The sequence below is a fragment of the Dendropsophus ebraccatus genome, chromosome 11 (assembly GCF_027789765.1).
Source record: "Dendropsophus ebraccatus isolate aDenEbr1 chromosome 11, aDenEbr1.pat, whole genome shotgun sequence".
Taxonomy (NCBI): Eukaryota; Metazoa; Chordata; class Amphibia; order Anura; family Hylidae; genus Dendropsophus; species Dendropsophus ebraccatus.
Window position 1 is genome coordinate 35619766 of NC_091464.1, and position 13685 is coordinate 35633450.

The window sequence follows — 13685 nt, forward strand, 5'->3', positions numbered from 1 at the left end:
TATATTTCATAATGATAAACCTATTAGCAGAGAAATGTACCCCAATATTGATTGCTCCGTTTCTGCAGTTTATAGAAATACCCCATATGTGGCCCTATTGCGCTTTTTGACGCAACCACAAGCCTCAGATATAAGGGAGCGCCTAGTAAATTTCAACGCCTCCGTTATATTTGGTCATTTTTGACCGTACCACTTCAGGTTGGTAGAGGCTCTGGGGTGCCAAAACCTAAAAAGCACCCCTAAAGGGACACCATTTAGAAAACTACACCCCTCAAGGAATGTAACAAGTGGTTCGGTGAGCATTTGGACCCCACAGGTGCTTCACAGATTTTCAGAACAATGTGGCGTAAAAAAGGAAAAAATCTATTTTATACACTAAAATGTTGTTCTAGCATTCATTTTTCATTTTTACAAGGGGATAAAAGAAAAAAAAACACCAAACGTGTAGCGCAGTTTCTCCCGAGTACAGAAATACCCCACAAGTGGACATAAAGTGACAAGCGGGCGCATGACGAGCCTCCAAAGGGAAGGAGCGCCAATTGGCCTTTGCAAGCTGGATTTTACTGGAATGGATTTCAAGGTTCATGTCGCATTTACAGAGCCCTCGTGCTGCCAAAACACTGGAAACCCCCCACAAGTGACCCCATTCTGGAAAATAAACCCCTCAAGGAATCTAACAAGGGGTTCAGTAAGCATATGGACCCCACTGGTGACGGGCACAAATGTGGAACAATGTGACGTGAAAGGGAAAAATTTCATTTTTTCACTTTCACGGCACAAATGTGGCGGTCATCAAGGGGTCCATATCCTCACTGCACCCCTTGTTAGATTCCTTGAGGGGTGTAGTTTCCAGAATGGGGTAACTTGTGGGGAGTTTCCAGTGTTTTGGCAACACCAGGGCTCTGTTAAATTGACATGGCGTTCATCATCCATTCTGGCCACATCCAGCCTCCAAAATCCAAATGGCGCTCCTTCCCTTTGGAGGCTTGCTCTGCGCCCACTTGGCGCTTTATGTCCACATGTAGGGTATTTATGGACTCACGGGAAATCGCTCTACACATTTTGTGTTTTTTTTTCTCTTTTAATCTCTTGTAAAAATGAAAAATTTAAGGCTAAACCAACATTATAGTGTAAAAAATGTAATATTTCATTTTCACACCATATTGTTCCACATTTGTGCCCGTCACCAGTGGGGTCCATATGCTCACTACACCCCTTGTTACATTCCCTGAGGGGTGTCATTTCCATAATGCGGTCATTTGTGGGGGGCTTCAACTGTCTTGGCAACACAGGAGCCTTTTAAATGCAACATGGCCCTCGAAATCCATTCCAGCCAAATCCAGCCTCCAAAAGCCAAATGGCGCTCCTTCCCTTTGGAGGCTTACCCTGCACCCGCATGGCGCTTTATGTCCACATGTGGGAAATTGCTCTACACATGTAGTGTTTTTTTTTTTTTTTTATCTTTTAACCCCTTGTGAAAATGAAAAAATCAAGACAAGATCAATGATTTAGTGTAAAAATTAAACATTTTTTACACTAAATGTTGGTATAGCCTTGATTTTTTCCTTTTCCACAAGGGGTTAAAAAAGAAAGTGAACACAAAACGTGTAGGGTAATTTCCCCTGAGTACGAAAATACCCCAAATGTGGATATAATGTGCCATATGGGCACAGGGCAAGCCACCAAAGGGACAGAGCGCCATTTAGAGGCTGGAATGGAGGATGGAGGCCATGTCGCAATTAAAAAGCTCCTGTGCTGCCAGTACAGTAGAAACCCCCCACAAGTGACCCCATTCTGGAAACTAAACCCCATAAGGAATCTAACAAGGGGTGCAGTGAGCATATGGACCCCACTGGTGACGGGCACATATGTGGAACATATGCCGTGAAAATAAAAAATACATTTTTTTCATTTTCACGGCCCAAATGTGACCGTCACCAGGAGGCCATATCCCCACTGCCCCCTCATTAGATTCCTTAGGGGGTGTAGTTTCCAGAATGGGGTCACTTGTAGGGAGTTTCTACTGTCCTGGCAGCACAGAGGCTTTGTAATTGCATCATGGTATCCTCTAATGGGAATGGCGGCCATACCTATTTAGCTGGGGAAAAGCGACAATTATTAATTTATTTGGGGGTATTAGGCCAATTATTAGTTTATAAGGTTGAAAATGACAGGTTTCCATCAAATTAAACCTGTGTTGATCCAGAGGAAGGCAAAAAAACCCTCGTGAGGCAGACGACAGTAGCTTTATCACAGGGGAAAAATTCTTTCCTGACTACATAATGGCAATCAGAATAATCCCTGGATCAATAAGACTCCTGAAATAGGAATAAGGGACAGAATTTAGAAAATGCAGAACTCCAATGACGTGTGGTACGCCTTGAAGCGATGCTGTATGCAGAGGCCAGGGTGATCAGGACAGGCGTCACACTGGTAAATGGTGTCCTTCCTGATCCCCCTATTACCCCACACTCTGCACTTCTTCTGGGGTCTCCTGTTTTTCAGTGTGGGGGACATCACCTGGAAAATGTTACCCTGGTGCGATACGGGGTCCCTCATATCCAGAAGCGCTGGGTCCGCTCCATGGCTGCTAAATAATAGGGCTCTGTTACTGCTTCTGATATTTTCGGATCGTGCTGCAAGCTACAGTAGCTCGGGCAGCGAGGGACCAGAAGAGGGGGTGCTGGTATAAAAGTTATCCCCGTGCAGGTGGTAACCTTTATCCAGCAGTGGGAAGATCAGTTCCCGAATGATCTCCCCACTAACTCCGAGGATGGGTTCATCTGGGGGCATCTGGGGGTGGATTTGGGTGTCCCTTCCTTCATACACTGTAATGGTACCTGCACACTGCGGAATGGAGAAGGATAACCCTTTGTGCATTCCGCAGCTGGCACCCACCGGCGGACTGCCCTCTGTCCAAAGAGTGAACGTGTTCATTCTTTGGACGGACAACGGAATCCGCCCGTGCATAGGATTGAGTCTATGACACGGGGGGAGACACGCGCCTGCATCAGTCCGCCGGTGGGTGCCAGCTGCGGAATGTACAAAGGGTTATCCTTCTCCGTGGCGTTAGGGTGCAAAGAAAGAAAAAAAAATTGGAAAAAAAAAAAAACTTTTTAACCCAAAGCAACTGATCAGTGAATAATATTCACTGATCAGCCGCTAGGGGGCAGTAGAGCGACCGCAGATCGTCGCTCCGGACGCCCAGATCAGGTGAGTATGGTACACCTGCACCACACACACCTGTTCTGCACCCCTCAGCTAGGTAGCAGAACCCGGCAAAACTGTGTTTTTACAGTATGATCGCCGTGATGGGCCGGCCAGTACTGGGCAGCCTATCACAGCGATCGTGGGGGTGGCATCCGTGCCATCTTTCTTGAGGACACTTATGGTGATTGGTGCTATCTCGGACAGCACCAATCGCCGTTGCTTTCCGGGTCACCGGGTCATCGATGACCCGGAAAGCTGTTTTCAGCTGCTATATGCTGATCTGAATCGATCAGCCTATAGCAGCGATCGTCGGCACGTGAGGGGTTAATCACCCCCCGTGCCGACGAGCAGAGATGGCCTGCTATACATTATAGCAGGCCATCTTCCCCGACCGCTGTGTGTGAAAGCCCACCCTGCGGGGGCGTATACTTACACCCGATGTCGTTAAGGGGTTAAGGCTGCTTGGAAAACATGGTTATGGCTATAGACTGTATCCATGCTTTCCAGGACTCCCTCCTGCTAAACTAACATTGATAGTCTTGTGGAGAATGGTTCATAATTTCCATTATTCCCATTAAAACAATGGTTGCATATTTTTGAGTCCACAAAAGCAACATATACTGTACCTTCAGGATAAGAACTAAAAAAATAGTCACAAAGGGTTACTTCAGCAAAAATCTTTTTCTTTGAAATCAATTGGTTTCAGAAAGTTACATAGATTTGTAATTTACTTCTATTTAAAAATCTCAAGTCTTTACATACTTATCAGCTGCTGTATGTCCTGCAGGAAGTGGTGTTTTCTTTCCAGTCTGACACAGTGCTCTCCGCTGCAATCTCTGTCCGAGACAGGAACTGTCCAGAGCAGCAGCAAATTTCCATAGAAAATCTCTCCTGTTCTGTACAGTTCCTGTCTAAGACAGAGGTGGCAACAGAGAGCACTGTGTCAGACTGAAAAGGAAACACAATTTCCTGCAGGATATACAGCAGCTGATAAGTTTGGGAAGACTTGAGATTTTTTAAGTAGAAGTAAATTTCAAATCTATATACTGTAACTTTCTGAAACCTTTTTATTTGACTTTTTGACAGGGTGCTGACATGCAGCCTAGAGCAGGGGTAGGGTACCTTGGCTCCCCAGCTGTTGCAAAACGACTACATCCATCATGCTTGGACAGCTAAAGCTTTGGCTGCCCAGGCATGACCAGTGTTGTAGTTTTGCAAAAGCTGGAAAGCCAAGGTTCCCACCCCTGGCTTAGTGGTAAAAATGGAATATGAATGGGGCCTTACACTAGAACACATACCTGTGCCTATGAACTAGATTGGAATGCTGTAACTATAAATGGGCAAGGTGATGGTGGCTCCTTTCACATTTCATTTACAAATCCACATTCTTTAAGGGTCAAACACGAATAACGGGAGTCAGATGATACATACTTTTACTTTCACTACAGTATAATATGACTATAAATAATGTAAAGAGTAATATGGGGAGATTTATCAAACATGGTTTAAAGTGAAACTGGCTCAGTTGCCCCTAGTAACCAATCAGATTCCACCTTTCATCTTCCAAAGAGTCTGTGAGGAATGAGAAGTAGAATCTTATTGGTTGCTAGGGGCAACTGAGCCAGTTTCACTTTACACCATGTTTAATAAATCTCCCCCTATGTGTCTGGGATTGTTGTACCATTTTAAACGTTGTTTTTAAGTAACTCCCTAGTCTTGAATGAAATCATGCACCTTAATGCCTACCTTATGACGCATGCATACAGACCACTGTCTTCCGTCACAGTTGGCCGAAACCATATAGCATCTTCTTCTTTGCTCATCCTTATTCCATCAAAAGCAATAGGCTCTTCAAAATCTCCAGGCCCAGTACTTTTATACCACATCAAGCTTAGTCCAGCACTTTGTGCTAATGTGTAGTTTGCTCTAATGTATCCATAAAATAGTGCACATTTTATTCGAACAGGTTCACCGACCAAAACCTGATATTTCTTGTAATCCACCGACCAGTCTGTACATCCATCTGCTGCAAGATAGAAAAAGACAAACAGTTACCATCTTCATTACCCCGAATGGTAACTTATTAATAATGTGATAGAAAACTACAGACTGTAACATTGGAAAAAATAAGATCCAGTAACTAATGTGGATTATCATTCTCTTTACACTCTGGAGTCTCATCACTTTATGCAAATATTGTCAGTGTTAGACCGATTTCTATAATGCGTTGGCTGACACATTACTAGCGTGTAGAATATTATTGGCAAATAGTTCTAATACTTTTACACCTTTCTGTCACAATAATTTGTAGCAGATCAGTTCAGTGTGAAGGAATTAAATGTGAAGTGAAGTACTTGTCGTAAATTATGTTTCATCAAGCTTTATTTATATACAATGTAATGGAGAATGCGTCAAAAGAACATTCCAGTATGATAATAGCCATATGATGGACCATTGATTAGAAATCACTCTTTTTCATACTGGATAATTGGGACACTACACCGTTAAAAAAATGTCCACTGTAGTTATAGTTGTATAACTTTTAAAGGGGTTGGTCACTTTATAGTACAATAGTTCAGTGTACAGTATTAGTAAGTGTACTCACTGCACTTACTGACAGAAGCTCTCTGTGTACCTCATAGAGCTAATATCAGACTCCCCTCCTCCAGGCTGTGCTGTCCTGCTCTGTGGTGTTTCTGTCCATAAAATGGCCGACAGGGAGAAGCATGTGACCATGACCCTCCCCCAGTGTCATCCATAGACATATACAGGCTCAGTGGTGGATACTGGGCGGTGGAGTATGGTCACATGCTCCTCCATGTCAGCCATCTAATGGCCAGACTCACCACAGAGTAGGACAGTGGGTGGAGGGAAGTCTAAGGGTAGTTTTACACGGAACGATAATCGGCCGAATTGGCCCGATTCGGCCGATTATCGCTCCGTGTAATAAATGCAACGATCAGCTGATGACAACGATCATCGGCTGATCGTTGATATAGTTTAGACCCTATTTTTGTCGGGCGCCGACCGCGCACCGCTGCGTGTAATAGCGGTGCGTGGCCGTCGACTAACGATATACATTACCCATCCACGTGGATGGGTAATGTATGCCATTTTAGCAAGGGCTGCAAGGACATCGGTAACGATGTCCTTGCAGCTCTTGTCAAACGATTATCGGGCTGTGTAATAGGCCCAGTAAATGAGCAGCGATCTAGAAGATCGCTGCTCGTTTACAGGTATTATCGGGCCCTGCTCGGCCCGTGTAATACCACCCTAAGGTTAGCTCTATGAGGTGCACAGGGGGCTGCTGTCAGTATATACAGTGAGTACACTTACTAATACTGTACACTGAACTATTTTACTATAAAGTGGCCAACCCCTTTAACAAGCTTCCAAAAAAAAAAAAAAAAAAAAATGACATCACCGCTTCAAAAAGGAGGGTGTTTAGTTTGTTTCTATAGGGCGGGTTCCTTATATAGACATTTTTCAGCATTTCTGTGATTGTGGTTTTAGTGCACACTGTAGCACTGTAGAGTCCTGTAAACACAGGTTGAGACATTGCCCTAGCTAATATCTACTTTACTAGGCTTATTCAGCATTTAGACTTGTAGTTTCCAGAGGCTAAAACTTTTTTTTTCCAGGTGGAAATTGGCTTAATCTGCCTATAGCACCAACATAACTTCTGCCGGCCCTGAGTGGAACCAACACAGAGAAAAGCTATAATGGAAATATTCCTACTTTTGTTCTGTGTTTTGGACCCATTCCTGGTTTTGATAAAAGTACTGACCATAATGTACAAGAAAATTTTGTTGAGGCCACATTCATACAATGTATTTTTTGATTAAACAATGGCCGTTGTTTAAGGTTTGCAACAGCAGCCGTTGTTTAATCATAGTGGACAATCGCATTCACTACAATGAAATCCTGGCCGGAGTGTATACATACAGTAAACACTCTTGCCGGGATTCCATTCAGCCACACAGAAAACTCACATGTCTATTTTATGCGGCCGCTATTCATTGAAAAGTGGCCGCTCGAAATAGCCTGTGCAGACAATGTAAAGTGAGGCTCCAGACGTACTTTACATTGTCTGCTAATGTTAATTGGAACGTGGGCACACCCGAATATGCCTGCATTCCATTTAAAAAGAAGTGAAGTTCATCCATCTGGTACTGCAGTCTCGGCCGGGATGAACTTCACATACAGTGGCCGTTCTGTTACATGGCCGTGTCACAGGATGGACTCTGTTATACAGTGTCTAAACATGGCCTTAACAATAATGTGTGAACATAACTAAGTCTCGTGGACATATGCACTCATGCATCATGTGTCATGCTATAAGGAAATTGATTTATTCAGTCATACAACATTACCAAATATCATTGTGCCCTGATGCTGCCGTTGTGTTCTTTTTTTTTGCAATTTTTTCTGTCTCCCAGTTATTTTCTCAAACAATTCATAGACCCCTTTCACTTTTACTACTCATACATTTTCATGATTTGAAAGTAGATATCTGAAACAACTATTTCCTTTGCCGCTTTATAACTAGACCTGTATTGATCTTCTAGTCTCATCCAAATGTATTAGTAGATTATATAAACTTGTCCTTTCTCAGTTCATTACCCACTTCTGTTTTATACTTGTCCTGAACCTTCAAACCACCTTTGTAAAACAAAAACATACAAACTTTCAGTACCTCCGCCAATACAAGCCAATCTTTACTGCATTCATAAGAGGCCGCCAGTGATTGCAAGTACAGCATTGCTTACTGATGATACTGATGTATTTGTTATTACTATTTCTATTTTATATATTTCTGTGTTCTATCAAAATCTTGTGCACTGCATTACTCTCTTGTCTGAAGCAAACTATGTACAAGTTCTGGATCTACCAGGGCTAAAGTAAACCTTTGCGCTATTAAAGGAGAAGTCCGGGGCAATAAAAAATGTTCAGTATTGGCAGGTAGTGGGGGGGAACATAATAAACAACATATACTTGCAAGTCCCCATGCCCTCACAGCATCACGTCCCATGTTCCATCTCTCCCCCTGCTACTTCACGACTAAGCTGACGGATGCCCCGCTCATCCAGTAAGTGGAGCGGGAAACCATTGCAGTTACTGATTGGGTAAGCATGCTATCTTCCACCTACCAAGAAAAGGAGAGAAGATTACATCCGGCAGGGTCGGGGAGCCAAGTGATATGGTGCTGCAAGGGCACAGGGAAGAGTAAGTATAGATTCTTTATTATTTTTTCCCAACTCCAGACCACAGTATAATTTTTAGTTCGGCCAGACTTCTCCTTTAACCCCTTCGAGACAGAGCCCTTTGATGCACAAAAGTCCAGGTCAAATTAATGCAATATCCTCCCCCCTTCTAAGAGCCATAGCACATTTATTTTTCCACCTACAGGGCTGGTCGGGGTGTCATTTTTTTGCGCCATGATCTCTTGTTTTTAATAATATAATATTGGTGTAACAGAAAAATTGTGATCGCTTTTTATTTTTTTCTTCTGATATATAGTTTTAAAAAATCAGCAATCCTGGTGTGTGTGTGTTTTTTTTTTGTTTTTTTTTATGTTTACACCGTTCACCGTGTGGGAACAACAATGTAATATCTTAATAGATTGGACAATTCTGCATGCTACGATATATAATATGTTTATTTATTTTTTTAAATAGTTTTATTTTTATAATAGGCAATGGGGTATATTAAACTTTTATGGGGGGTATAAGTTTTTTTTTATACTTTTAAAAACTTTTTTTACAACATTTTTTTTTACACTTTTTTTCACAGTAAAACGTGCAGTCATTAGATTGCATGTGCTGATCTATGCTATGCCATAGCATAGCATACACTCACCGGCCACTTTATTAGGTACACCATGCTAGTAACGGGTGGTCTTCTGCTGCTGTAGCCCATCTGCCTCAAAGTTGGACGTACTGTGCGTTCAGAGATGCTCTTCTGCCTACCTTGGTTGTAACGGTTGGCTATTTGAGTCACTGTTGCCTTTCTATCAGCTCAAACCAGTCTGCCCATTCTCCTCTGACCTCTGGCATCAACAAGGCATTTCCGCCCACAGAACTGCCGCTCACTGGATGTTTTTTTCTTTTTTGGACCATTCTCTGTAAACCCTAGAGATCGTTGTGCGTGAAAATCCCAGTAGATCAGCAGTTTCTGAAATACTCAGACCAGCCCTTCTGGCACCAACAACCATGCCACGTTCAAAGGCACTCAGATCACCTTTCTTCCCCATACTGATGCTCGGTTTGAACTGCAGGAGATTGTCTTGACCATGTCTACATGCCTAAATGCACTGAGTTGCCGCCATGTGATTGGCTGATTAGAAATTAAGTGGTAACATGCAGTTGGACAGGTGTACCTAATAAAGTGGCCGGTGAGTGTAGATCAGTGTTATCGGCAATCTATGCATAGAGCCCGCCTGAGAGCAGACTCTAAGCATGGATGGCTGAACCAACAGGATGGAGGTAAGAGGCTACCCCTGCCCATCAGTACATGCAATCAGGACCACGCTGCGGGGGTCCCAATCACTCAGTACCGTAAACACTGTAAATCGCTATAGATCGCTGCATTTTAGGGGTTAATGAGATGCAGCTGCAAGATCACAGCTGCCTCTTATTACCCTCAGCTCCCAGGACACTGATGTGTGCGGTGTCGCTCTCACTGCAGCGGTCCCGCACACATCAAACCTCTTCAGTGTCAGGAATGTATATCTACGTATTGCTGACGTGAAGAGGTTCAATTAATTACTCTCGCTTATAGAGAAAAAAAATATCCAAAATGTATGGTTTAAAGTAGAGGTAAAAAATGTAGGGTTGTACTATACTTGTACTATATAAGTAGGTAATTGAAGGGAGTTGTTCTGAGATCTTACATTTAAAAGTTTTACCCTCCTCCAAAATGTCTACCTTCTAGAAGAGAGTCTACACAGCCCATATGAGCTATGTCACCAGAGTACAGTATGTACTAAATTGCATGTAATGGCTAATGTTCACACAGTGTTGTAACAACATTGGCAACAATACTTTTTTATTTCTTTCATGCTCAAAACACAGATGGTTCAGCTGTTTCCTGTAGATTTTAATGTATATGTATATTGTATGCAATGTATATGTATGATTACTATTGGAAGATATGTTAAGTCTAGGTCCCAGAGGTGGGTTAAAGACTCCTAGGGGCCTCCAACAACCTTATTCCAGCCCTGCTCAGGACCAGAGATTTACTAATACCAGGGGTGATGCCCCCCCATCCTAAGGTTTCCAAAATGAATTCATCAATAGACACTATAAAATGAGTTTCTTATAATATAATTATAGCAAGCATATGAATAGACAAATTTGTAATTTATTTTAGAAGTCTATTTTAGAAGTATTTAGGACTCCGCTGTGGCCAGTGATTGGCTGAGCAGAGCAATCCCTGCCTAGTCATGATGTTTTAGGAACTAGGAAGAAGCCAAGAGAAAAACTGCTTTGGCATTGATAAGGGAGTGAAAAGAATAAATATAGTTATTTGTTTGTTTGTTTTTTATGTAACCTTTAGCTATGGAGATTTTTTTTTACTCAGACAAACCATTTAAGACCAATAGATAGACTTTTTTTGTTTGCTTGTTTTCACTTTTTTTTAGTAACAGTCTACGAAGAAATAGAGAAACGTATTTTAAATAGACCAAAATGTGTATTTTTTTCTTCAACATAGGCCGTATGCTATTTTCTTTCTTGGCCGGCCTTTCTACTCCTTGTGTGAAGAATCATGGTTGGCTTGGAAACCATTACTTACTAAAAGCAATTTACCCATATAACAGCTTTAGTGTTATGTACTATACATTACTGGGTTACTGCTCCTCTGCATTTTCCACCACCTATTTTTATTCTGCTCTTATCCAATGCAATTTAACTTGTGTACTTTGCACTGACTTCTGCACTTTATTGATTTCAATTTCTTTTCCAGACATTGGTTACATTTGAGTACACAAAACATAGCTCTGCATAATAAAAATACAGCAAAATGTGACTGTTCATCTTCTGCTCAAAATATACTCTGCGGAAGAGACACTTTAATGTAAGGAAGCTAAGACATATCCAATTTGTGCAGTTTCACTTCCAAAGATATATTTCAAGTTCCAGATCACCTGCTGATTCATATTCCACTTTAACCATGTTTCAAATCCTATTTAAAAAAGAAGAAGAAGAAAAAAAAAACTTCTGTATACTTTAGATTGTACCGGGCACAAAAAGGAAAAGTCATGAGCTTCAAATGGAAATGGACTGCTTCATCATTCACCATCCACATCAAAGCTCAATTATTAATGCATTAGAATTAGCAGACCTCATCTTTTCTCCTCCTTGAATTGTCATAAATGCAGGAAATGTGGTACAAAAAATGAGTACAATAAACAAAATGCATATGAGCTAATATAAATAAATAAATACATAAAGACACAGTAAAACAAGGATTTCTCCTTCCATTTTCCTTCTTGTACTTGACTTACACTTGACTAATATAAATTCAAATACTGCACAAAAATATTTGATGTGACAGATTATTTTATGTATCTGTTGTCAAAATACTATTCTATCTAGTTTTTTTTTTATCTATCTATCTATCTATCTATCTATCTATATATCTATCCATCCACCAATTCTATCTTTCTATCTTAGAAAAGTTGTTTAAGGTATGCTTCCTTTTAAACATCTCTTGACATGCCATTGAACATATCAGAGGATTTTTCCAGCTGGGATAAGAGGGTCCATGTGAGCTTGGAGCCCTATGATCACTAAAATGAAGAGGCCTAGTTCTCTAGCAATGCTTTGCCCCTTCACCTTCTATTAGTTTCACACTGAGAGTTCTACAGTGTAAAAGTTTAACTGTTATAGAGTCCCATTCATCTCAATGGAACCACCATGTAATATAGCTGTCAAGGAAAAGTCAAAGGGACACATGCAAGCAATAAGGTGCACACACCAATCAGATAGTAATTTCGAAGTGCTAGTAATACGGAAATGTTTTTTATAATATGTAACACTTATGGAAATTTATATCCCCCTAAGTTTTTTCCTGCTTTTATTTGGTAACGATACAATTCACTGCTTCAAACCACAGCTTCTGATGGATTCACAGGGAAACTACTGCTAATTTTATCTTTGTATGATTGTTTTACAGGGTGGCAGAAGGTAATGGACCCCAGCAATAATAATATATTATTATATTCATGAAACAGGAACAAGAGCTTAGAGATTCTGGCCAAGATACTGTATTTCATATATGGCAATAAGCACCAAAGAAAGGAAGACCAAGGGACCAACAAAAACAATGCAGGCATGTGTGTCACAGGGCTCTGGGTTTGTACTATTAAAAGATAAAGCTGTCACCCAACAGTAAGCCTGTGCATCAATAACATCTATATAAGTTCATGTTGTACTTTTTTTAAGTGACAGTAACACTTTAAAGAAAGGATGTTTGCCCCCTTAACACCAATAACTGAATGTTACTTTAAATAAAAGGTGTGAATAGAATTCAATTTCAATATTAGAAATGAGAATTCTTTGTAAGGGTGAGTCATCCATAAAAGATCAACAGCGGATTTCGAAGTTCGCTGTGAAATCCTCTACAGATCCCATCACTATCACGATTACATACTCGCAGCGGTATTGTCATCCCGCTGCGAGTATATAAAAGGCAGCCTCCTTAATCACCCGCAGCCCAGTCCATATATTACCTAGTCCACCCTCCGGTTTGCTTTGGGGGCTCCTGGCGTCTGGACGTCCCGCTCAGCCAATCAGCGCGCTGTCCCATCACAGCCACTTATTGGCTTAGTGGGACGTCCAGACGCAGGGCACCCCCAAAGCAAGTCAGAGCGTGGACCTGGTGATATATGCATGGACCCCGGTAATGGGGGTTAAGGGGGCTACCTTTTACATACTCACAGTGGGATAACAATTCTGCAATTTTATTTAAAGTGACAGCAGGAAAACAGCAGGGAATTTTGCTGCACACTTGCAGTGTAAAATCTGCTGCAATTAAGTTACATGTGAAAGCACCCTTACACAGAAAAAGAATCAGACCATCCACATTTTTACTGTATTATATAATATTATTATTTTCGTTATACCTTTCACCTTTTTTATTAAAAATTTAACTGCTGTCAATCAATATTTAGAAAAGAAAAAAAGACACATTCACAGAAGAGGCTTTGTGTAATTGGAAATAGGCCATGTTGACTATTTCAATATGTTTATGGCATAAAGCTGTAACGTTGGGGTCTTCTGACTTACAATTCAGAATGGTTTCTTACAAAGGTCCCAAGGATTAGTTAAATCTTCAGTGCTTTACCGTGGTTTAGACTTGATCATTCCGGAATACAAACAAGGTCTCAGAGGCCACAGTTAACCTACCTAAGTCCATTTTAAGGCTTTGCTGGGATCCTTCCTATTACTTAGAATACAATGCATCATTTCTGA

The 13685-nt window shown here is 41.3% G+C and overlaps 1 protein-coding gene across 1 annotated transcript in view; it reads right to left on the reverse strand.

The window, feature by feature from the left end:
• IL1RAPL1 (interleukin 1 receptor accessory protein like 1) overlaps window positions 1–13685 on the reverse strand; it is a 1010765-nt gene that overhangs the window by 484789 nt on the left and 512291 nt on the right. Inside the window, exon 3 of the mRNA XM_069945578.1 lies at window positions 4957–5236. Coding sequence (XP_069801679.1) covers window positions 4957–5236 — 280 coding nt within the window. The remainder of the gene's footprint in view (window positions 1–4956; window positions 5237–13685) is intronic.